Genomic DNA, 24,263 nt, shown 5'->3' with positions numbered 1-24,263 from the left:
TGATCGTGGTCTGTGTCTTGAGAATTGAGGATTGCATTGCTTTTATGATACCTTGGAGAAAAAAAAAATAGGGCTAGTAATGCAACGATGAGTTTTAAAGTTTCTCCATAGAAAAACAAGCACACAACTCAGTAAAGAAAAAGAAAGGAAAGAGACCGTCTCTGCTATGCCCCCTCCTGCACTGGTTAAGCGCACCGTGTAGTGATGGAGATTTCGGGATGAGGTGGGAGATAGGAGAAGGACCTGACAGTTGATCCCAGGGAGAATGAACCTCAACTGGGTGTTGAAAGCCAGAGCTGTTGCTAGGTCACTAGCCGCCTCGGAAAGGTGGTCATTGCCCCCAGAAAACGGATTTATCTTGTATGGATTTTCCCCCACCCCATCAGTTATGGCTTCCAAGAAGAAAATCTTGTAACACTTTACTTTTTTTTCAAAGTATCAGATGCAATTTTTACTATCCAGAAAAAGAAAAAAAAAAAAAAGTGGGTCAGGAGAGAGGGAACCAGGGAAAGGGATGTTTAGAAACACAGTTTGTGCCTCTGAGCGATGCCACCGGCTTCCTCTACAGAGACTGCCAGTTTCCCTTTTTTTCCTTTTTTTTCAAGGTGTGTGTGGTTTCAATAAATTAAAAAAAAAAACAACACACCCAACTTTTAAAAATCTAAGAAGGGGAGCAGCAAGATTTCCCAAAAGACAGGTATCTGTTTTGCTCACTATTTACTACCGAGAGCCCTTGGCACTGGAACAGAGTCTCGTAAATCTGCAGCCCAAGTTGAAGTTCATCTGGCCCTAGTCCACACGCTATTCCTGGAGGTAGCAAACATGAGCTTAAAGGAGCAAGGTGAAAGCACATTCTGCCTTTTCAAAAACAATACGAAACAAACACAACGCATTAAAGGGGGAAGATATTTGTCTCTGGGGGAGAATAGAGAATAGAGTAAAACAGGAGAAGGTAATATCCTTGCTAGATGATAAAAGTTGCATCTTCTGGCCAAAACAGAAACCTATAGATGGGAAATTTTAGCCGCTCCCCACCCCCTCACTGGTAATTTAGAAATAGAAGTTTCCAATACCCTATCTGAACACTTAACCAATACTGCAGGCCCAAGCACTGGTTTAAAGATCTGTTGATAGTGGCAGTGAGGCTAGCTACTATTTGTAAAAACTGGAAGATTTTAAGGAAGAAACAGCCAGAAATGGGAATGCTACCATTGACGACTCTTCTGCCTTTTTTGGAAGGGCTTTGCTCCGTAAGTTCTTGAAAAGAAGATCCAGTTTATTCTGGGTTTGATGGACTGGGATGACACTCTAAACTCTGGTCATTTGCTGAACTCTTAAAGAGTTCCAGTTACTAGTTGAGTAAATGAAAGCCTAGATGTCAAAATCCTTCCTTCCCTGCCACACACATAACCAACTTTCTTGTGAAAAACTTAGCGTTTCCGAGGCGATAGAGAGGCAGCGCCACCCCTCGGTGAGCCAAACTCGATCTGCAAAAGTAAAATATTTGAAAAATATTGTGAAATAACTTCATGAAGCATTTTTCTTTTTTGGAAGGGGGGAGAGAGAAAGCTGACTTCAAAGAAAGAATTTTCCAGTTGCTGTCTCAAATGGGAAGAAAAGAAGTTAGCTTTCAGCTAGGATGGTCTCATACATAAGCAACATAGTTTAAATAATCTTGCAGGGGGGTGGGGTGGGAGTGAGAGTGGAGGCAGCGGGATTGGGGATGGGATAGAAAGAAGTGGAGGGGTGCTTGAACACCTTTAAGTAGGAGGCTTCTCCCTATGGAGATGGAGGTAGCCCCATTCCCCTTCTACTTAACTTCTGATACTTCTGCCTGTCTGACATTAAGATTTGGTGGAATGTTTTGGTGTTAAAAACCAAAAGAGCCGTAGTGGCTGAAAAGCTTGTTTTAGCAGCGGCGGTGATGGTGATGGGTGTGTGTAGGGGGGTGGGTCGGGTGGAGTTTTATGGATGGAATTGGGCGGATAGCACAGGGTAGTCGTAGAGCCCTCTAAGAGTCAAAATTGTGTGGTGCGCGCCGATTTCCTGCACTGCGCAACAAGTTGGAACGCCGCGGCGGCAAAAGAGCTAGGGTGCTGTGTTGTCAGAAGTGGCGGATTGCTTTTCGCTCCACTGGAGACCAGGAACGGCTCCTACCAAGTGTCTCCACCAAGACCATTGTCCCACCTAAAGACGACACTTGTGCCCCATCTCCTGGTTTTGCCCAGCATAGAGAACCTGGGTGGTACTTGACCCTTGTCCTCCAGGATCCCTTTCTTTGTAGTGTATGGATTAGGAGTTTACTCCGGACTCTTTCTTTTCTTTTGCTGACTGGCCAATGTTGGCCGAAACCTCTAATAGGTAAAGTGCCTTTCTGCTTTCTGAAGATAAGTGCACCCTTTCCCTCCCTTTCCAATACTCCCAGACTTTCGAGTTGGTAAAAATCAATGTATGGACCCAGCTCCATATACCATCCAATGATGGCTAAAGGCGTGAGCCACGGGAAGAACTGAATTACATCCATTAAATGAAGTGTGTTCCAGCTCTGACTATGGAAGAAAACTCACCCTCCTCAAACTGACAAAACGGTGAAGTGTGTGGTCCCACGGTGATTCTTTGACGGGTTGAGTCTGCCACCTAGTGGTAGACTGTGGCCAAGTTCCTCGCTTTGACAGATGGGCAGATCACTTCACCTTTGGGACCCAGTATCCATCCTGTCAAAGAAGCAACAAGTCAGATTGATACAGTCACTGCAATAGCGGGGTTTAAGCACAGTAGAAATGTGAGAAATGGCGCAGAACTGGACAAAGTTTCAGCTCTGTTGTACATAGGTTTTCTCTGAGTCGAAGCTGACTCCACAGCAACTAACAAGAAGAATGGAAAAAGCATGATATCCTCCAATGGAGATGACATCCTACCTCTGAAGTTTTGGAAAACAGTTGAAAATTAGAAAGACCTTGAATCCTCGATCAGTTTAACTTCCCTCAGAGGTGTGCACCTGCCTCCAATAAAGAAACCCACTGACCACATCTCCTGCTAGCCAATAGGATGGGGTAGAGCTACTCCATAATCTGCTTTGAATATTCTGTCTCCCTGCCATGGTGCCCCCACTGGCAGAGAAGTCTGTAGTTGAAAGATGCCATCAAGGAGTTCAGAGACTCCACGGCTTCCAGTCCTTCTCACAGTTGAGGAAACAGGCCTGAGGAAGAGTTCTGCTACATAAACAACCAGAACAGAGATTGAAGCTCCTAAATTTCAGGTCAGTGAAATGCCAAGAAAAATGAGAGTTTATCTTAGTGTCTTTGAAGTATCTAACAGGAAAAGTGCAGCCAACAGAGCCGTGATTTTGGCCTCTTAAGACACCACAGAAGTCAAAAGGCCATCAAATGTTGGAATGGTTTTTCAGCTGTCTTGAAGGAATTTGTTTATAAATATGGCCTGAAATGTTTGCTAACCGTCTTTAGCTATTTATTGTCCTGTGGGGGAGGGGGAACATCTTAAAGCTCGAAGGTGTGCCTGTACCTTGGGAGTAGGCAAAGGTCTGGTCCCTAGATCTGCACTGGCGTATCTCTCTGTAACCTAGATTCACACTTGAACCCTAAAATCAGTCATTGTTCCCCTTTTACCATCGTTTACTTAGTGGCATGCTTACAGGAAGTGGCTAGAAACCTATCTGAAAATCATGTGTGTGTGTGTGTGTGTGTGTGTGTGAGAGAGAGAGAGAGAGAGAGAGAGAGAGAGAGAGATCGGCAGTGTCGTGTGTGTATGTACATGGATACATGGAGCGTCATCTTTTTAGAATTTGTGCTACACCGGTTTCTTAGCAAAGTTTTCTTTCCCAGAGCGCGTGACTTAAGATGGCACACGCGCCTCTGGCGCGTCGGCGGCCCCTAGCGGCGGCCCGCGCGCTCCAATCCCGGGCCGCAGGGATCGAGTTCAGCCTCTCCCACTGCAGTAGCGGTCAGAGGCCGCGTCGGAGAAACGCGCCTCTGTTCTGGTTGGAAGCTAATCTGGGGACGTGTTTGAAGCGCGGTCAAGTTTGACTCATCGCTTTCCAAGGACAGTTAGTGCCTTCCATCTTCATTAACGTGAATAAAGACCTTGGCTGACTTCAAACCAGATCGGATTTTTAAAGGCATTGTTAGCCTGCGAGATCATGACTCGCGCCTCCCCTTCTCCAGCCTCTGGCGAAGGCCGAGCACAGACTAACCAGGCACATAGGGAGAGCTCTGCCTGCAGACATGGTTTGCTGGCATTGTCTATGGCCCTTCAGTATGGCTGTGGCGAGCTCGGCGCACGGGGAACGTCCCTTCTGCAGATCCTCCTCCGATCTTGATGATAAAACACATCCCTCTATTTTATTGCATTTCCTAGAAGCTTGCAAACTTACAGAGCGATGTTGGCAGGAAATGTGATAGAAACGAAAGTCAGGACATAGTGTCCCCAAACGCCTCAGTCACCCAAAGTGGCTGTCGCGGTCAACGCGTTATCAAATTCGCTTTCATCTTCTGTGTTTCCCCCCCCCTCTTGCCCCCAAGCCTACAGCACGAAGAGTATTTTCCCGCCGCAGAGCAAAAACAACTCGGCAGTTTGACCCACCCCACCCCCTTTCCTGAGTAAGAGTCGGCGAAGCCAGTGCGGCGTTTTAGCAGAGACGCACTGGGAGAAAGAGAGTTGCTCAGGCAAGGAGACCCCTATGCGGCTTTCACTGCGGCAGCTGCAACCTTATTAAAATTCCTCCTCCTGGCCCCTAAATCGTGCTTTGCACTTCCAAATTCTCCCTTGGATATTTCAGGGAGTAATTGGAGTTATTAGATTACCAGTAATCCAACGGCCAGCCAGGACGAGTAGGGGGAGGGTGTAGAGGTGGTGGAAGGAGGAAGGAGTTTTCCAAATCGGGAGGCTTGGTCCAAACTAGGTCAATGAGAAGAAGGGGAGTGGCGAACAGGGGATTGGGGGCGGTGGTGTGGCTTCAAGCCTTGGTGAAGGGCTCTCTCTAGCGTCCGGCAGCGGTAAAGCCTTGACTAGGCTCAGGGAAATAGGGACTCTTCGATTTCCTATAAGTGTGTCTGCTTATTTTGAACTTCCCTTCCCAGATTGTCTACCCCAGCATGTGTTCAGTTCTAGTTTTTGTCTCTATCCTAATCATACCAAGTGCTGTAGGATTTTATGATTCCAAAGAGGCCCGGTCTTGGCGAGCGGAGCCCGACCCTGCCGCGGCAGAGAGGCGGGGTGCTGAGTGCTGGCTGTTGGATGCCTAACCCGCCTGATTTAGGATCCAGGAGCAGTCTTTGCCATTGTGTCTTTCCCGGTCCCCTCGCCCAGCGAGAGCACCTCGCCGAAGCCAATAAGGAGTGGGCGCGCAGTGGTCCGAAACCGGCGGAAGGCCCTCGCGAGGCCGGGCGGCCCTAGAACGTGCCCGGGCGCGCTCTGGAGTCCGCGCCCTGGTTTCTGCCGCTTCCTGACAAGGTGTCTCCCGTTTCGGAGAAATTGGATTCTAAAATCCCGAAACCTGGCCAGGTTCGGCCTTGCAACTTCTATTCTAATGATCTCGGGCGGAAATTGAGCCGAGCTGAGTGCACCTTCTTGCCAACGTAGGCGGAAGGGACTTTCGCTTTAGTTTCCTTCCAAGGCTGCAGGAATGTGCAGCCTTCTAGGGTCTTCTTAATGTTCATCTTAAAACCTCACCGAACTATCCCTCTTTAAAAGAAAAGGGGAAAATGGAGGAGGGGAGGGAGGGGAGAAACGACGCACCAGGCAAACAAAGTCGGGATTGGGCAACTTGAAATTGGGAGCGGATAGGATCCAGACACTTGAGTTCTCCACCCGAGTCTGTTATTAACTTGCCAGGCTTTCATATTTCTAAAACTGCGCTGCAGGAGGGGTGGGACTAGGTGAACTCTAGGCGTCCCAGACCTAGAGCAAAGGGGAATTAGGGGAAAGTATGCCGCGTTCCCCGCCAGCCTCCCCCGCGCCCCACCTCGCCGGGTGAATCCCCTGCGGCCCGCGACGCGCACGCAGCGATCCTGGCGGCCGTCGGGCCGGCAGCTTCCTGGAAAGTTACTTCTGGTTGGAGAAGGCGATAGGCAGAGAATGTTCTGTGAAATCCGCTGAACCGACATCCACTACGTTCCGGGAATGAGAGGGCTGTGCCATTCCCCTCACTGCCCCCTGCCTTGACGGCGTAACAGGGAAGAAAAAGAAAAGGCACACAATGTTGGCTATCGAGGTGCACGGAAAGTGTTTGCATCCAACTAAATTGTGGGTCACCACCGTCGTAGAACCGGGCCTCCGCTGCGCTAGCGGGGGCTTGGAGGCGGATGGGCAGCGGTGCCTGGAGAGCTCACGGGGGTGGGCTGTCTCTGGCCAACAGGTACTGTGCCTGGGATGGGTGAATTTGCGCAGGGCTTGGTCCCGAAGCGCCGGGCTCTTGTCTGTGCCCTTATGCGTAAACGCGAGCACCGGCTTCCCTGTACCGGTAGGGTAGAGGAAGGAGGAAAAGGAAGGGGTCTTTCATATCGGCCCTTTTGCTGTCTCACTTAACCTCGCCTTTTGCTTTTCTCTGGCCTTTCTTTATCTCGAGTCTCTCCTTTTTCCTTTTTGCAGCTACTTTCTCTCTCTCTCTCGTTTTTTGGGTTCCTCTTTTTTCCCTCCCCCAATGGGGTCACTCCTACAGAGGTTCTATCTTCTCAGGGGGCTTCCTTTAACATATGTGTGGAATGCACCCAGAAAAGTCAGGTTGTGAGGATGGAGAAGACAACCTTTAACTCTCTCTAGCTACTTCAGCCAGTTGGGTGGTGTGGGGGCGGGGGCGGAGGTGGAGTAGATAGGAGAGGGGCGTTCAAGTCTGAGCCTGAGCAGATGTTAGTTTCTCTTTGGTGGTCCTGCCCTCTTGGCCATGGTTTGTTTTTGGTTTTGTTGGGTGTTTTGTTTGTTTTGTATGAAATGTATTTTGGATGTGTGGTATCGGCGGTATGCTCAGAGCCAAAAGACTGGGTTTGTCCAGGACAAACTGGGCCAGGCTAAATCCTGGAGCTGCGGTGCAGGTAATTGTAAAGCTAGTGATTGGAAGGATCAGGTATAATAATGAATGGGAAAAGTCTGTGTGCCTGTAAGAAACGAAATAAATACTGATGCTGTGTCCGCACCCACTGGAGCTAGAGGGATGACAAGTTTACCTTCACCCATCGCCTCTCTGGTGGGGATCACTGAGACAGAGGAAAGATGTGGGCATTGGTGTATTCCAGTTTGTTTTGGGGCCAGGCAGAGACTCAAGGTGGAGAGAGCCCAACCTGGCCAAGCCCACAGTGGGCACAGGGGAATGATTTTGTTTATTTGTTTCATCTGGCATTTGGAATGAGTCACTGCCACTTGTCAGGGTGAAATGGCAAATCTGGGCTTCCTGTGGCTCCAAAAGCCTGGACCTGCAAACCCTCAAGTGAGCTGGTGGTCTATGCTGGTTAAAGGATGGCCCTAGTATTCCAGAAGTGTTTGGGAATCTCTTCCATGATGAGGAAAAGAGGTGGTTTATAAATAAATCTCACATGTATTTCCACAGCATTCTCTTTTTCAAAGACGACAATCATTAAATTCTGAGTGGCGCCAAATGAGGGTGTCTTAGCTCCCATTGCCCATCTTTGGTTAGGACAGGGAGTGGAGGGGATAGTGGTTTTTGTCCTTTTCTGTCCTCTCCCCTTCCCCATTTCCCTCGCTCTGGTCCCCACTCACTCACAAGCATATACTAACCTTGAAGCCCATGAGATTGAGTGACTGGCACTTGAAACCACAGAGAAATGTCAGAGTGTTTGGTTACAGACTCAAGGAAACCTCTCATTTTAGAGTGCTCATTTGGTAAGACTCAGCAGCCTGGAATGGGGCAAAGTGTTGGTGTGGGGGAAGGAACTTAAAAATGAGATCTGTTCACATTTGGGTGCTGTCATTTGTGTGCTTCAGCACGTAGGCTAATTTGGAGCAGGGATAGGAATTTGAGCCATAAAGCCTGGGACTGGGCCACCAACCATTTATGTGGCCCCATGTGACCTCGCTGGTCTCAGTCCCTTGACCCAGAAGAGAGGCTCAAATAACATTTTGTTTTGTAGCCCATGTAACATTATAAATGGGAATCCTATAGCTTTGCAGTTTATTCTTTTATTTTAGCTTATGGATTTTTTTTTTTAAAGAATGCATATTTCTTTAAATCTTTTTCAAGTTGAATACTTTCTGGCCAGTTCTCCATTAAGCCATGCAATTCTGCCAGCAGGGGGAAGCAGGAACTGTGAAAGTTGTAGATAGATAGACTTCTATCTTAAACCCGGGATGGAAGGGAAGAGAGAAGAAGCTTTGGGAGGAGGGAAGGAAAAATTTCTTAAGGAAACTGTGTTCAGACTGTAGATTCCATATTCAGTCTTAAGTATTTTATACAGTCTGAAAATACTGCCAGGTTATATGGAGTGGGCCGCCCAACTTTAGTTTTATCATTAGCAAAATAGGCATAAAGATATTGAGCCTTTGACCTTATGTAATTATTCTCAGACTTGAAAGAGAATATTCTTGCAGGTTTTGAAAAGTGTTCAGTGTGTTTTGATCCCTAAAGGAACATTATTAGTAGCCAAAGAACTGCTTTTCGTATTTTTTTGTTTCTTTCCGGTAAACTCAAATGGCCTTTGGGTTGTATAATATTTCGACTTAGAAAAGAAATCTATGTGTTTACGTGTATAGGAAATTAATGTATGCAGTTGTCGTCCCAGGACTCTGGGTAAAAACATTATTATCGCATAGCTTCTGGAGCCTGTTGTTTCCGTAAGAGCAGAGCTGGAAAATACTTGCTAGCGTGTGGTAAAACCGCACCAGCTGGCAGTCTGCAGCTATCAAAGCAAAACTAAATATGTGTGTCCTAAAATAAGACTGTAGTGGACAATCTTACATTCACTGAATCAATTTCTGTTTGCTCTCTTCTCTTCCTTGCAGCTTTTAAGCAAAATCTTGGACTGTGAATCAAGGAACTGGGTAAGTCCATTGACTATACTGGAAGATTTTGTGGACAGCCTGTTTCTTTAGAATTTGCCAATGCACGTATTTCTGTGAACTCTTAACACCTTTCATTAGGTGAGAGAAAGGAGAACTGAGTCCCTCCCCATCACTCCCAACCCCACCCTATGCGCCTCTACCAGACTCTCTGAACACTGTTGTATGACTGACTGTTCAGTTATAGCCCAAACCCAATATGGCCCCTACTAAGTGTTGGCCCTGTATCTGAAGATGCTTGGAAGTGTTTGAAGTACAAGGCGGAGCAACTGTAAGTCCTAATGGTAGAGAGACAATAGGATAGCTGTGAGAATGAAAGAAAGAAGCTGCCGCTTTGGAAACTATCATGGGTCAGGCACATGTCTCTAATTTTACAACCCTTTAGGCATTACTCCTGTTTTATAGATGGGAAAACTGAGGAACAATAAATAGCTGGCTACAGGTCATGTTGTTGTGTTGTTCTATGCCGTCGACTCGCCTGTGACCTGTAGTGACCCTGTGTACATCAGCTCTGAACCCTTCCTGTCCTGAGCCAGTCTCACTAATTCTGACACAACAAACCCCCATTGCCCTAAACATAGACTTGGTAAATGGCAGTTAGCATATTAACCTTCCAAGTCTGGGTTCCCTTTCTTGCATCTCAGTCTCTTGGTTCTTGACAGAGTATTTGGCATTTAGTAAAAAAAAAAAAAAAAGTCAACAAACATTTTTCCTCTTCCTCCCTTAAAAGCCTTACTATCCCAACTTGTTGGGTAAAGATTATTCCCCCCAGTTTATTTTTCCAAAGAATTAGGTCATCCATGATTCAGATACAAAGTAATAGAGAACCTGAGTTTGCATTTCATGCCTTTACAGGCTCAGTCACCTGCCCTGGCATATATGGTAGTCAGGAAACAGGTCCTGGGAACTAACAGGATTTTGACTCTCTCTCTTTTTTTTTTTTTAACCCGCTTCAGGTGAAGACAAAATGGCCTCACCGGCGGACAGCTGTATTCAGTTTACCCGCCATGCTAGTGATGTCCTTCTCAATCTTAACCGCCTCCGGAGTCGTGACATCTTGACGGATGTCGTCATTGTGGTGAGCCGTGAGCAGTTCAGAGCCCATAAGACAGTCCTCATGGCCTGCAGGTGAGGAAGCTGGGACGGACAAATGGATTGTGAAAGGGGGATTGGTGCAGTCAGCACAGCGGAGCATGAGGGCCTCTTGCTGTGTTTGGGACCATCTCTCATTTGTCTCCACATCTCAGCAGCACATGACCTGGTGGCATGGGCTCCTGGAAAGTGAACAAATGAATGACTTTTTTTTAAAAAAAACAAAGAATTTCTAATTTGTAGGCATTATAAAGAAGAATTATATACTTCTATAGGGAAGGATATGTTGGGGGAAAAGCATGGAGAATAACTTCAGTTAATCAGTGATATGAGGAAAAATGAAAAAGTTGCAGAGGTTGGTGGGTAGAAGGAGGGGGTAAAACAAAATAAAACAAAAAACAACAAACCACAACTCACACTATATACATGAATAAAACACATTATCAATAAAGTATTGTAAGATAACCAAAAAAAAAGTTAAAAAATGCTGAGACAGAAAAAAAAGTTGTTAAATATTTTTAAGCAAGTTAACTTGAAATTTCTTTGCTGTGTTACACTTTACACTGTATCTGTATTTCTTGTTTGCTTGTAATTGTAATTCTATGAGCATTTCAGGGTCTATGTGTTATTGAAACTGAGCCAACTATTTGTAAAATGTATTCAATTTTCCTAACAATTGCAGGTTATGTTATCCCCCTTGATCTTTGTAATAGCTTTCTGTGTTAAAAAGGTGACACTATTAAGCCCATTTTAGAGATGGAGAAGAAAGGCACTGAGTGTGGAGATGATAAAAATCAAGATCTCTAGTGAGAGTGCAAACCTTATTCAACCTCATTCAACTATAAATATCTTGCAACTACTACTATTGTTGTTATGTGGCTTCAGGTTGACTACAGCTTATAGAGACTCAATGAACAATAGCTCCTTCCCTTATCCTGAGCCAGCCTCTCTGTCTCTGATACACCTGTTTCCCATTATGCCAGTTACTGTGTCAGTCCATCTTATCCAGGGTCTTCCTCTGCTGCGTTGTCCCACCACCCTCTCAGGCATGATGTCCTTCTCCAAGGACTAGTCCGTCCTGGCAACATGCCCAAAGTATGCAAGATGGAATAATACTGAGTACTTCTCATCTGTCAGGCACTAATCTATGCTCTGTGCATTTTCATTCTTATATCGACTCCATTCTCTTGTCTCCTTACTTTACAGATGAGGAAAGCAAGGTATAGCTAAAGTATACCCAAGATTATATAGCTAGTTAAGTGGGAGAGCCCAGCATTCAAACCCAGCAATTCTGGCTCATTTCTGGCAGCCCACTAGTCAGTAGGGAGCCCTGGTGGCCTAGTGGTAAGAAGCTGTGTAGCAATCCCAAAGGCACATAGTTCAAATCCACCAGCTACTCCTCAGGGGGAAAATGAGAAATCTCTTCTCTTGCAATTAACTGCCTCTAAAAACCTGCTGGAGGGTCAGCTATGGGGTGGTTGCAACTCAAAGGTACATAACAACTACCATCACTCAATAGCTCAGAACTTGAGCTCCAAGTGAATACTTTCTCATTACCAAACAAGATGGTGCTTGGAGGCATGGCTTGAGGGCAACCTGGATCTTCTTAGAGTAACTGGTCTATGGACTTTTAGAAAAACAGTCAATTATAGATGTAGTCATGTTATTATTATCCATATCCAGCAGGCTTCTAAAATATATATAGAAGAATTTTATATTTTAAAAGGATAGTAGGATGGAAAAAGAAAGGTGTTTCAGTCTGAAGATAAAGACTAAGATTAGTTACTGCAAATGCATGTCAAATTTAACTGTGGTAATCTATGCAGGTAGGGTTTGGTGGTGCAATTGTTAAGCATTCATCTGCTAGCCAAAAGACTGGAAGTTTGAATCTACCTAGCAACTCTGTGGAAGAAAAGACATGGCAGTCTGCTTCTGTAAAGTTTACAGCCAAGAAAACTTTAGGGGACAGCTCTGCTTTGGCATATGGAGTTTCAAGAAGTTGAAATTTATTAGATAGCTCCTAATAATAACAGCAGTCCAGGCAGTAAAGATTAATAGGAAAACAGACTCTGTGGTGTTGAGATAAATCAGTTAGCCTTTTTGAGCCTCATTGCACCATTTGTGAAAGGGGGAGAATGATGATACTACCTTGCAAGGTTATTAACCACACATGATAATGTACTTAAAGTTGTTTAATGAATCTCTGGCATTTGGCAAGCTCTCTCAAAACAGTAGTTGCGATGAATTGCCATGGAATTTCTGGAACTCGGTCCAGCCGAGAGGGACTGAACACTGATGTTGAATATACTGGCTCAGAGAGTCTGTGTGTCTGTCAAGTGAGACATTTGCTTGTTTTGCAGTGGCCTATTCTACAGCATCTTCACAGATCAGTTGAAATGCAACCTTAACGTGATCAATCTGGATCCCGAGATCAACCCCGAGGGGTTCTGCATCCTCCTGGACTTCATGTACACATCGCGGCTCAACCTGCGCGAGGGCAACATCATGGCCGTGATGGCCACGGCAATGTACCTGCAGATGGAACACGTTGTTGACACTTGCCGGAAGTTCATCAAAGCCAGGTGAGCAAGCATCGAGGTAGAAAGAAGCCTTATTAGAGCTGGCGGGGCTGGTCTCTGATCAGAGATCTTTGATATTCTCCATGGCTATGGAAAAAATAGTTATCATTTGAAACAATCAACTTTTCTGCTGTAGTTGCCTACTCCTCCCCTTCTTACTGTTTCCACTGCAGGCATACTTGACACCTGGTGGTTAGGTAGCTATGTTCTCTTGCTTTTTTTCTCATTCTCTTGCTATGTCCTTTTCTCTTAACCCTCCTGCAATGCCCACTTCTTCCTTTAAGTATTTCTGATTACCACTCTTCCACCTCCAGCTCTTCCTCGGGGTTCCTTGTCTCTTCGAGAAAACATTCCTTTTATTTAAACTATTTGCATGTATGTTCTAGTTCTCCTTTCTAGTTCTTCTCTTAGAACTATTTACATGTGAGCCTTCGCTCCCCGGGCAGGCCGTGCACTGCTTTACAGTCATGGGGGCTGCCTGACTCATCATTTATATCACACTGCTCTTACTGTAGAGGACAGGGGCTGAATTTACAGATTTTAGTCCATCTAACCCCTTATTTGAACGTGGTGAAACATCATCTGTCACTCTGGATCATAAAGAAGATGTGATCCAAAGAAGGGAAGAGTTTTGCCTACATAGAGATCCAAAGTCTTACTTCCTTTATTATTACGTGCCACTGAGTCAGAACTGACACGTAGCTAACCTTCCAGTGGGTTTTGAAAGTCTGTACATTGCACAAGGGGAGATTGCCTGTCTTTCTTCTGCAGAGCAACAGGTGGATTCGAATTGCTTGTCTTTGGGTTGGTAGCATAACTAACTCCTTACCACTAAGTCACCAGAGCTAATCTGTTTAGGTTACCTCCTAAAATATATTCTTTCAAAATATTTTAGGTTATCTCCTAATTAATTCTCTTAATCTAAATCTTCTAAATAAGTCTCTAGAATATTTAGGTTCCCTCCTAAAATATGCTCCTTCACAGCATATGATCCCTTCTCAAAAAGAAGACGTTTCTAACATCCGTTTTCACATGTACAAGGGTTAGGAACTCACTGTTCCCAAAGCCACCCAGCCTGCCCTTAGACTGTGAGTAAACTCCTGTCTATGAAATCTGTCTCCTCTAACCTTCACTCACTGATTGAAGCTCTGTTAACTGTGGTCATGTTGAGCTGATCTATTTTTCCACCTACATAATGTTCCTTCAAGTGTAAGCAGTCAGAGCTCTTTGTCTCCTGCGGGTGATAATGGTGACAAGATTGTCATGGCTGTCACTGAAGGGTCCTTTCGTCGAGTCACGCTTTATGTGCAAAGTGACTCAGGAACTGGCTCTCGGTTACAGCTGCTGGGATTGGCGAGCAGGACTGGCTCTTCCAGGGCCCGAGCTTCTCGCGTGACGTGGCTGTCTGTTCTCCATGGTGAACTTCCCAGCCACTTCAGTCAGCATAGGGTGCAGGTCGTCTGTCCATGACCATCACAAATATGGAACCAGCACCACATACATTCTTTTCTTCCAGAACCTCACTTTCTGCATCTGTGAAATGGAGACATAATATCTTCCTTTTATTCCCCTTGCCAGAGCTCTTTGCCTCCTGAGGGTGATAAAGCGTGATTAAGGTTGGCAAGATTAAGAATAGGCAAAATGAAATCAAGGTTCTGAAAGCCTTATCTATGATGTAGAAATAGTTTATAAACAGAATTAGAAACGGGATGTTATAAGCAGTCTTAACATTCTGCAGCATCATAAGAATGGTTCCATCATAAGGATATGTGACTTAAAAAGGCAGGATGCACAATCTGCATCTGATCAGGCACAGATTGTGTGGATAACATACTTTGGGCCTCAGTTTCCCTATCTGTGGGTTAAATGATTTCACTTTATCATGAATGCTTTCTAGTAAGTGTTGTCCTCCTGCAGAACTGTATTCTCTCTGTCCAGCTGGCCCAGTACAGAAGACACAGGCCAGTCATCTATTCAACACAGGTCACTTTCTTCTTTCTCCCTCAGTGAAGCAGAGATGGTTCCTGCCATTAAGCATCCCCGTGAAGAGTTCCTAGGCAGCCGGATGCTGATGCCCCAAGATATCATGGCCTATCGGGGACGTGAGGTGGTGGAGAACAGCCTGCCGCTGAGGAATGCCCCAGGGTGTGAGAGCAGAACCTTTGCCCCCAGCCTGTACAGCGGCCTGTCCACACCACCAGCCTCCTATCCCATGTACAGCCACCTCCCGGTCAGCAGCTTCCTCTTCGACGAGGAGCTACGGGAAGCCCGGATGCCCATGGCCAACCCCTTCCCCAAGGAGCGGACCCTCCCCTGTGACAGTGTCAGGCCAGTTCCCAGTGAGTATAGCCGGCCGGCCATGGAGGTGTCCCCCAGCGTGTGCCACAACAGCATCTACTCGCCCAAGGAGGCAGTTCCTGAGGAGACGCGAAGTGACATGCACTACAGTGTGGCTGAGGTCCACAAGCCAGCTGCCCCCTCAGCCCGGAACCCCCCGTACTTCCCCTGTGACAAGGCTGGCAAGGAGGAAGAGAGGCCTTCCTCAGAGGACGAGATTGCCCTGCATTTTGAGCCCCCCAATGCACCCCTGAACCGAAAAGGCCTGGTTAGTCCCCAGAGCCCACAAAAGTCCGACTGTCAGCCCAACTCGCCCACAGAGTCCTGTAGCAGCAAGAATGCCTGCATCCTTCAGACCTCTGGCTCCCCCCCAGCTAAGAGCCCCACAGACCCCAAAGCCTGCAACTGGAAGAAATACAAGTTCATTGTACTCAATAGCCTGAACCAGAGCACCAAACCGGAGGGTCCTGAGCAGGGGGAGCTGGGCCGCCTCTCCCCCCGAAGTTATGCTGCCCCACCTGCCTGCCAGCCACCCATGGAGCCGGACAACCTTGACCTCCAGTCCCCTACCAAGCTCAGTGTCGGCGGCGAGGACTCCACCATCCCGCAGGCCAGTCGGCTCAATAACATTGTCAACAGGTAATTCAGCCGTCTAGTTGCCAGGCTCAGCGTTACTAGAGAGAGTCTAGGGTCACTTCCTTCTCTTTCTTTTATCTGAAGGGTGCTTGTCTTTGTTTTTTTTTTCTTGCCTCAAGTGTTAAGCATAGATTATTGTTGCTGTGTACCTTCGAGTCAGAACTGACCCATAGCTGACCGTCCAGGGGACTTTCAGAGATGATAAATTGTGTGGGAGGAGACTGCTCATCCTTCAGAGCAGCTGGTGGATTCGAACTACTGGCAGCACAGTAATTGAATTAACTTAAGTCAGGATGTCAGTTCTTAAGAATATATTTTCAATAGAAAGAATGATGATGCTTCTTTATGGTAGAAGAGCATGGCGTGGATCCTAAAGCAATTCTTATTTTAGTGTGGCAGAGGATTAACTTTCCTTTCCTCGTACAATCTGAGGACAGCTGTGGGCTACAGTATTGAAAGGGAGAAAGTTGGCCCAGCAAGGGGGTTTGTGCTTTACCCAGGGGGTTTGTGCTTTACCCAGTTATTGATCTATGTAGAGACGTGACTGGAATGTGGGCTCTGCTTAGTGGTTGAGGGTGAGGATCTCCAGTGGGTCACTCTTCCCTCGGAGCCTACCTGACTGCAGGATGGAGGGCATGGCTTTAGGCCAAGCAGGATGTGCTAAAGGTCTCGTCACTTCTGCCCGCAGGTCCCTGACAGGCTCCCCCCGCAGCAGCAGTGAGAGCCACTCTCCACTCTACATGCACCCTCCCAAATGCACTTCCTGCGGCTCACAGTCCCCCCAGCACCCAGAGATGTGCCTCCACACCGCTGGCCCCACCTTCGCTGAGGAGCTGGGAGAGACCCAGTCCGAGTACTCGGATTCCAGCTGTGGTGAGTCCCTTCCCTGCCGTCCTTTTAGCAGGGAGAGGAGGCTCCCAGCCTCAGCTCCTCCAACTCCAACTTGGCATTTCCATTATTTCCACGCTATTGTCTCTAAGTGGGTGACATCTCCATTGAAAATCTTTCCCTGGGGACTTATAATCACTGATTATAATAATTATTTATAATCAGCCGATCTCTCTGTTCTTGACCTTTTAGGGACCTGGGACAACCAAAGAAAGGGATAGAGTGTTAGAATTAGTGTGCAGTAATCAGGACTGACCAAATAGCCTTTCAGCTTAGGTCATTTACAGTGACGGCCATGACTCTCTGAGTGTTCAGGTACTCTGCATTCCAGAACCACTGGAGCTGATGTGCGGGCATGTTAGTCCTCCTCTCCAGGACTATGGACTCCATAGGGAGAAGCTTCAGACCTTCTTCAGCCTACATTGGCTTGTTATGTGCTGTCTAGTTGCCTGCAACTTATAGTGACCATAATTACAACAGCCTTGAACCCTGCCATGTCCTGAGCCAGTCTCATCCTTTCCATCAAATCGGAACTGACTCATAGCTCACCCTCCAGTGAATTTTCAGAGGCAGTAAATTTTCAAGGGAGGAGATTGCACATCTTTCTCCTGTGAAGCAACTGGTGAATTTGAACCTTGCTTCTTTGGGTTGGCAATGCAGCTCCTTACCACTAAGCTGTCAGAGCTCCATTGTATTCTCATAGGACCTAGCAAGTGGAGTTATTTTCAGCAGACGCCAAATCAAAACACTTAAATCAATGCTCAGCTGTGACTGCAAAACTATAGTTCAGTAATTCCCAATCAGGAAGAGCTATAGTGGAACAGCCTTTCCAAATTGTTCTAACAGTAAGAAAAAAGAGAAGTCAGTTGGTTTATATTGAGAGGTTTGGCACAGGGCCTTGGACCAATAGAGCTGGGTGAGCTGGGACTGTCCCCTGTTGTCCCCTGATCATTTGTTCTTGATCTGTGCTCCAAGTTCCTCCTCTCTGGGCCTCCATTTCCTCTTCCACCATCATTTCTGGCTCTCTCAAGCCCACATCTGTGCCTCAGAGACATAAAATCCAGGTAGATGCAATATCAATAGATAATTCTGTCATCAAAAATTCCTCCTTCATTTCAAGGTATCATTTATATATCTCACTTGATGTATATCTCACATTCTCATAAATGCATTGTGCTTCCTGGTTTGCATTTTACTCATCTGAGGTAGGCAGGGCAGGCACTTCTCATCCTTCTTTTGGAGACAGAGACATGGAAGGAGGTTGCGTGAGGTCAAGAGCATTGCCTGGGGGCTGCTGTGGAGTATTGAATTAAACAGTGAACTGTTAGAAAAGGCAGTTCTCAGAGCTCTCAAGAGAAAACCAGGGCTGCTGAGGCTTCCTCACTCCAGTGTCAGCCAGATGGGTAGTTTGAGCTTCTCCTCCATGCCTGTCTCCTATCCCCTCCATGACTGGGACTCTATAAAGGTTAAGAAAAAGAAAAATCCCACAGCTCATCTTCATCTGCCTCCCATGTGTTGGGCGGACAGGCAGGGAGCTGGATATTTGGTTTGACACTGGGGAGAGGGAGGAGAAGGGCCTTGGTGCCCACCCCCTCTTCCCTTGTGCTGACTGTGATGTCCCCCACCTCCCTCACAGAGAATGGAGCCTTCTTCTGCAACGAGTGTGACTGCCGCTTCTCTGAGGAGGCCTCGCTCAAGAGGCACACACTGCAGACCCACAGTGACAAACCCTACAAGTGTGACCGCTGCCAGGCCTCCTTCCGCTACAAGGGCAACCTCGCCAGCCACAAGACCGTCCACACGGGTATGGCCCTGCCTTGCCCACCTGAGCACTGCGGGGTTAATGAGGGCAGGACAGGAAGGGGGTCTGGAGCAAGCTGTGTGGATCCTTGGTGCCTGGTGGGGGTAAGGCTGGCAGCAGGCCCCATCTTAGCTTGAATGAAGTCTTTCTCTCCATCCTCTCCTTGCTCAGAGACAGGTCTACTTCCTGTCTTTTCTCTGAAGCATCTGTTCTGTTTCTCTTTGCTTGGATCAGAAGTGCTCATCCCACTCTGTAAGGGAAACACTGAGGCTGATAGAGATGCAGTAAGTTAGGCTTTCATGTTGTTCTTGTGTACCGTAACCGACCCTCCAGTGGGTTTCCAGAGGCAGTTAATAGCACAGGAGGAGATTGTGGATTTGAACCCTGTGCCATTGAGATTACAGCCCGGCTTCTGACACTAGGCCACCAGAATTCCCTTAGGTTTTCATAGAATTTTTTTTTAATTTTTTATTATTATTAAAGGTCAAAGGCCTCTTGATTTTCCCTAAGGATTTGTTCCTTATCAACTCATGTTTCTTTACCGTGTAGCTTTTAATACCTTGATTTTTTCTCCAGAGTTTATTATCTCTGAGTACTTTAAATGAGTTCATTTTTTCTCAAATTTTTCATGAGAAAAGATGCAATCCTACTATCATTTCTTCCAGCTGAGCATCTACTCAAACTCAGATCTTGCCCTTCAAGAAAATGAAATCTATCTATCTATCTATCTATCTATCTATCTATCTATCTATCAATCAAGAAAGAGTGAGTGAGTGATGTTCGCTCTAAAAGAAACTAGGCAGGCTGCTAGGATCTCTCTGGTGAGTGGATTGATTATCTAATCAATCTTATCCAAGAGAAGAGCTAGAGCAGCCTTCCCAGGTCATCTATAATAGTTCCTTGAGTTCCTGAGAGCGGAAACTGAGGCCCAGAAAATAAAAAGGACTTGGCATTGTCCCGCAGGCAGATAATCGTAGTGGCAAAGCTGGTTCTAGGAAAGCCCCTGCCCTGGTGTCTTCCATCCAATATCTAGTGTCAGTACCTTGTCCACACACCATCTCCCACCACTTAGTTTTGTATCCTGGACCCTTGCAGGTGTGTGTGTGTGTGTGTGAGAGAGAGAGAGAGAGAGAAAGATTGGGAGAAAAGGAGAAGGACACCAGATTAGACAGCAGTCTTGGAGTCTCTTTCTGATGTCATCTAAGGGAAAGGAAGGTAGAAGCAGTCCCTGGAAGAAGCAATTTCTTTGTTTTGAAACCCAGGGGCCAAGGACTGTAGCATTCTTCCTATTGACCATGGCTTTTCTCTCCTTGTTCACTTTCTCGACAACAGGTGAGAAACCCTATCGTTGCAACATCTGTGGAGCCCAGTTCAACCGACCCGCCAACCTGAAAACCCATACTCGAATTCACTCTGGAGAGAAGCCCTACAAATGCGAAACTTGTGGGGCCAGATTTGTACAGGTGAGTGAGGGGCCGTGGTGTTAGCACTCCAGCCTGGGTGAGAGGGGTGTCAAGGGGCTCTGCAGCCCAGCCGGCCAGACCCCCTCACGCTGTGCTCCTCCACCAGGTGGCCCACCTCCGAGCTCACGTGCTCATCCACACTGGCGAGAAGCCCTATCCCTGTGAAATCTGTGGCACTCGATTCCGGCACCTCCAGACCCTGAAGAGCCACCTGCGAATTCACACAGGAGAGAAACCTTACCATGTACGTGAGTCTCTTGTGAGGCTGTTGGCCCGGGAGGTGGGAAGAGGAGAAAAGGTTTGGTGGCTTTTAGAGCATGTGCTTGCTCTAGTCTTAAGCACAGGCTGATGAATGTTAAAACTGATGGTTGTTGAAAGAACTGGGGCTAGGCCTACCTGTCAAAGATGCTCTGCTGGAAACTGGCCTGGGTCTTTGTTTGCTCATCGTTGAAATGGGATAATGGGCAAGCAACGTGAACTGGACCTCAGGAAAAGGTCTAGGCAGTAGATTCCAGTCATTTCACTTATTCCACAAATCTTCATTGCATGCCTACAACATACTGGTCTAGATGTACAGTTAAAAAAGGTTAAGGAGTTTGAAAAGGAGCAGTTATAGAAATAGTGGTGTTGTTGTTGTTATGTGCCATTGAGTCGTTTGTGACTCATAGCAACCCTATGTGTACAAGAGCCCTAAACATTGTTCTATCCTGTGCCAACCTCGCCATCTCAAACACATTCATTCCCACCACTCCACTCACAGAATCGACCCATCTCATCGAAGGTATTCCTCTCCTGCGCCATCCCTCTACTCTCCCAAACATGATGTCTCTCTCCAATGACCAGTCCCTCTGTGCAACATTCCCAAAGTATGTCAGACGAAGCTTCAGAATCCTTGACTCCAGGGAACACTCTGGCTTCACCCTCTCCAGGACAAACCTGTTTGTTCTTCTAGCAGTCCATGGTATATTCAACACTCTTCTCCAGCACCACAACTCAAAGACATCAATTCTCTTTCTATAATCCCTATTCACTGTCCAACTCTCCAATGTAAAGAATAAAATCAGGGGAAAAGGTATGTCAAGAAGGCAGTGGCCAAGTGTGCAGGGTGTTGCCATAAATCATGTTTGCCACGAGGCGATTCCACCTCCTAGAGCCTCTTTGTGACAGAGCAGAGCTGTCCAGTATGATTTTCAAGACTGTAAATCTTTAAAGTAGCAGATCATCTAGTCTTTTTTCTCTTGATGAGTCACTAGTAGGTTTGAACAACTGACCTTTATGTTAGCAATCAAATGCATAACCATTATACCACCAGGAATCCTTGTTGCTATGAAAAAGCCATAATAATTGTTGCATTCCAGAACAAAACTTAGTGAAATAAGTATGCCTGTAGGCCAATTGTTATATCTTTGGTGAGCTGAAACAGTTTGTTTGGTTTTAGTCCTCCCATTTTTAAGTGGTTGGGGGCCTAAAAATCAAATGAAGAGTATTTTGTGACTCGTGATCTAGACCTTAGGACAAATGATACGAAAATCCAGTTTTAGAGTGCCTAAATAAAACTTTATTGGAACACAGTCACATTCCGTTTTTAAAATATATTGTCTATGACTGTCATGCTGCAAAGACAGGATTGAGTAGTTGTGATCCAGAACATAAGGACCACTTTATCTACTGTTGCCTAGTCCTGTACAGAGAAAACATTGTCACCTTCATTTTAGAAAATGATATTGGCTTAGCAATTGGGATATTTGAGTCCCAATTCTGACTCTGACACCAGCCCTTTTTGTAGCCTTGAGTAAGCCCTTTCCTTCTCTGGCACCCAAGCCTGCTGCCCCTTGGCCCGTCTTCTTAGGTTTCCGTCTAAAAGGTTGAGGATGTTCTAGATGAACAGTTTCCAGGCTCTTTCAATCACACAAGTTCTATAGCCCCTGTGTGGGCGGAAGCCTCTTTTAACTTTCAGATTTCCATGCACATTTTTGTTTGAAGGAATATTCTAAAAAGAGTTCCACGTCTTGCAGACTTGTTGTTCATAGGGTCACTATGAGGCAAACTTAACTTGATGACACTTAACAACAGCAAGAAGTCTTATAAGCACAACTCACTGTTAAAGGTAATGTGCACGTTGAACTAGAAACTTTTGTTGAATGGTTAACTCAAAGCACAAAAATCAACCTATGAAATGTGGTTGTTTTTATTTCTCTATATATCAAGCCTTGAGGGAATGAATACCTTCTTAATTGTACTGTATTCCTAGCCAGGTAATAATGTTTTAGGATTTGTTCATTACTCAGCTCTTTAAAAGCCCTGTCTGTAAATTGATCTTAATGGCAATAGCTGCTTCATGGAGTTGTTGTAGGAAAGTGTCCTGAACAGTGACCAAGACATGGTAAACATACACTAAATAGGTGAGGTTATTAATTTAGTTAGTGATTTTTCTTTTAAGTAACTTTTTCACCAAAATTATTAGCATCCACTTGTTATTCAAAGCAAATGATATCTGTTTACTCATGCCTTATTACCTTGTTTATTCTATGTGCGCTAAAATATCTATGTATATCTATATCTGTGTTAATTTTCAAAAAGGTATCCTGGCTTCTCCATGAATTTAAGTTCTTCTAGTCTGTTTGTCCAAATGCTAGGTGCTAGGAGGATTGTAAGGCTCAGTAAGAAGGGATTATTGCCTCTAAGATGTCCCCACCCAATTCACGTCTGAAAGCATAAAGGGTGACTATGTGGCAGGAGGTTCAAAGGTTATTTTATTCTTGAAAAGATTATGGGATGTTAATTAATTAGGGAAATTTACATCTGATCTCTCTTTTGTAATTGTGGAGTTTAGGCAAGGAAATGTATCAAGTAGGAGAAAGCAAGAACAATATTTTAGAAAGCAGAGCAGGAATATATGAATGCCTTTTAAGACCACCCAGAGGTATCGCAGAAGAAAGGCCTGGCAGTCTGTTGGAAAATCAGCCATTGGAGCCCCTACGTGACACAGTTCAACTCTGACACACATGGGATTGCCATGAGTCACAATCCACTCAATGATTAGCTGACTTTGTTTCTGCTTCACTTGTCCTTTAGCCAAAGTCAGGATTTGTCTGAGTTATTTGAGAGTGAAAATGACATGCTTCTTGGGTTGCTAACCACTAACCATTTGCCTCTGATGTCCCCCAGTGCGAGAAGTGTAACCTGCATTTCCGTCACAAAAGCCAGCTTCGTCTTCACTTGCGCCAGAAGCACGGCGCCATCACCAACACCAAGGTGCAGTACCGCGTGTCCGCCACTGACCTGCCTCCCGAGCTCCCCAAAGCCTGCTGAAGCATGGAGTGTTGATGCTTTCCTCCTGAGCCCCTCCTCAGAATCTCCCAAAGGATACTGTAACACTTTACGATGTTCATCCCATGATGTAGTGCCTCTTTCATCCACTAGTGCAAATCATAGCTGGGGGGCGGGGGCGGGCCGGGGTAGAGGCAGGGGGACCCGGGAGCACGGTGAGCTCCCCTTTCCCTACTGCCGACAACATTAAAATAATATTGCTTCTTCTCCTACGTGTAAAGCAAACCATGTCAGCAAAAAGCAAAACCATTTTCTATAGTGAAGTGGGGAAGTATGCAAGAGTTCTGACTTGACTTTGTCTGCAAAATGAGGAATGTATATGTTTGGTGGGAACAGATGTTTCTTTTGTATGTAAATGTGCATTCTTTTAAAAGACGAGACTTCTGTATGTTATCAAAGAGAGGGCTTTAATTTTTTTAACCAAAGGTGAAGGAATATATGGCAGAGTTGTAAATATATAAATATATATATATAAAATAAATATATATAAACCTAAAGAAGATATATTAAATATATAAAATTGTGTTAAAGGCTCGATTTTGTATCTGCAGGCAGACACGGATTTGAGAATCTTTATTGAGAAAGAGCACTTAAGAGACTATTTTAAGTATTGCATCTGTATAAGTAAGAAAATATTTTGTCTAAAATGCCTCAGTGTATTTGTATTTTTTTGCAAGTGAAGGTTTACAATTTACAAAGTGTGTATTAAAAAGAAAAAAAGAACAAAAAAAGCTGCAGAAGGAAAAAACGTGTAGTTTTGTTCTAGTTTTCAGTTTGTATATACCTGTACCACGTGTCCTCACGGTGCCTTTTTCTTGGAAGTTTTCAATGATGGACGAGCGTGCGCCATCCCTTTCTGACGTGGAGGCAGACACAGGGACTTGACATTGTCACTCACTAAACTCTCTTTGGGAACGTTTGTCTCATCACATTCTGCGTCATGCTTGTGTTATAACTACTCCGGAGACAGGGTTTGGCTGTGTCTAAACTGCATTACCGCATTGTAAAATATAGCTGTACAAATACAAGAATAAAATATTCAAAAGTCAGCTTGGCTTGTTCCCCAGATTTGTGTTTGAGTCACTTGAATGGGGGCCTCTGGCGTCCCCGGGT

The 24,263-nt window shown here is 45.7% G+C and overlaps 1 protein-coding gene across 2 annotated transcripts; it reads left to right on the top strand.

Annotated features, from left to right (window-relative positions):
• The first annotated feature begins 9,986 nt into the window (after positions 1–9,986).
• On the top strand, positions 9,987–23,157 carry BCL6 (B-cell CLL/lymphoma 6). 2 transcript variants are annotated; one of them, XM_006884114.1, is made up of 8 exons: positions 9,992–10,152; positions 12,477–12,698; positions 14,703–15,671; positions 16,357–16,541; positions 18,193–18,360; positions 19,690–19,820; positions 19,927–20,064; positions 22,989–23,132. In XM_006884114.1, the coding sequence occupies exons 1-8, from the start codon at positions 9,992–9,994 to the stop codon at positions 23,130–23,132; spliced, it is 2,118 nt and encodes a 705-aa protein (XP_006884176.1). The 2 variants fall into 2 exon arrangements, with proteins under 2 accessions (XP_006884177.1, XP_006884176.1); XM_006884115.1 differs by lacking the exon at positions 18,193–18,360 and having other exon boundaries at positions 9,987–10,152; positions 22,989–23,157.
• Positions 23,158–24,263: the final 1,106 nt, after the last annotated feature.

Source organism: Elephantulus edwardii, unplaced genomic scaffold (assembly GCF_000299155.1).
Source record: "Elephantulus edwardii isolate Elephantulus edwardi_28Jun2011 unplaced genomic scaffold, EleEdw1.0 scaffold00031, whole genome shotgun sequence".
NCBI lineage: Eukaryota > Metazoa > Chordata > Mammalia > Macroscelidea > Macroscelididae > Elephantulus > Elephantulus edwardii.
Note: the sequence above shows the minus strand (reverse complement) of the source record. Positions and strands in the feature narration are given on the sequence as shown.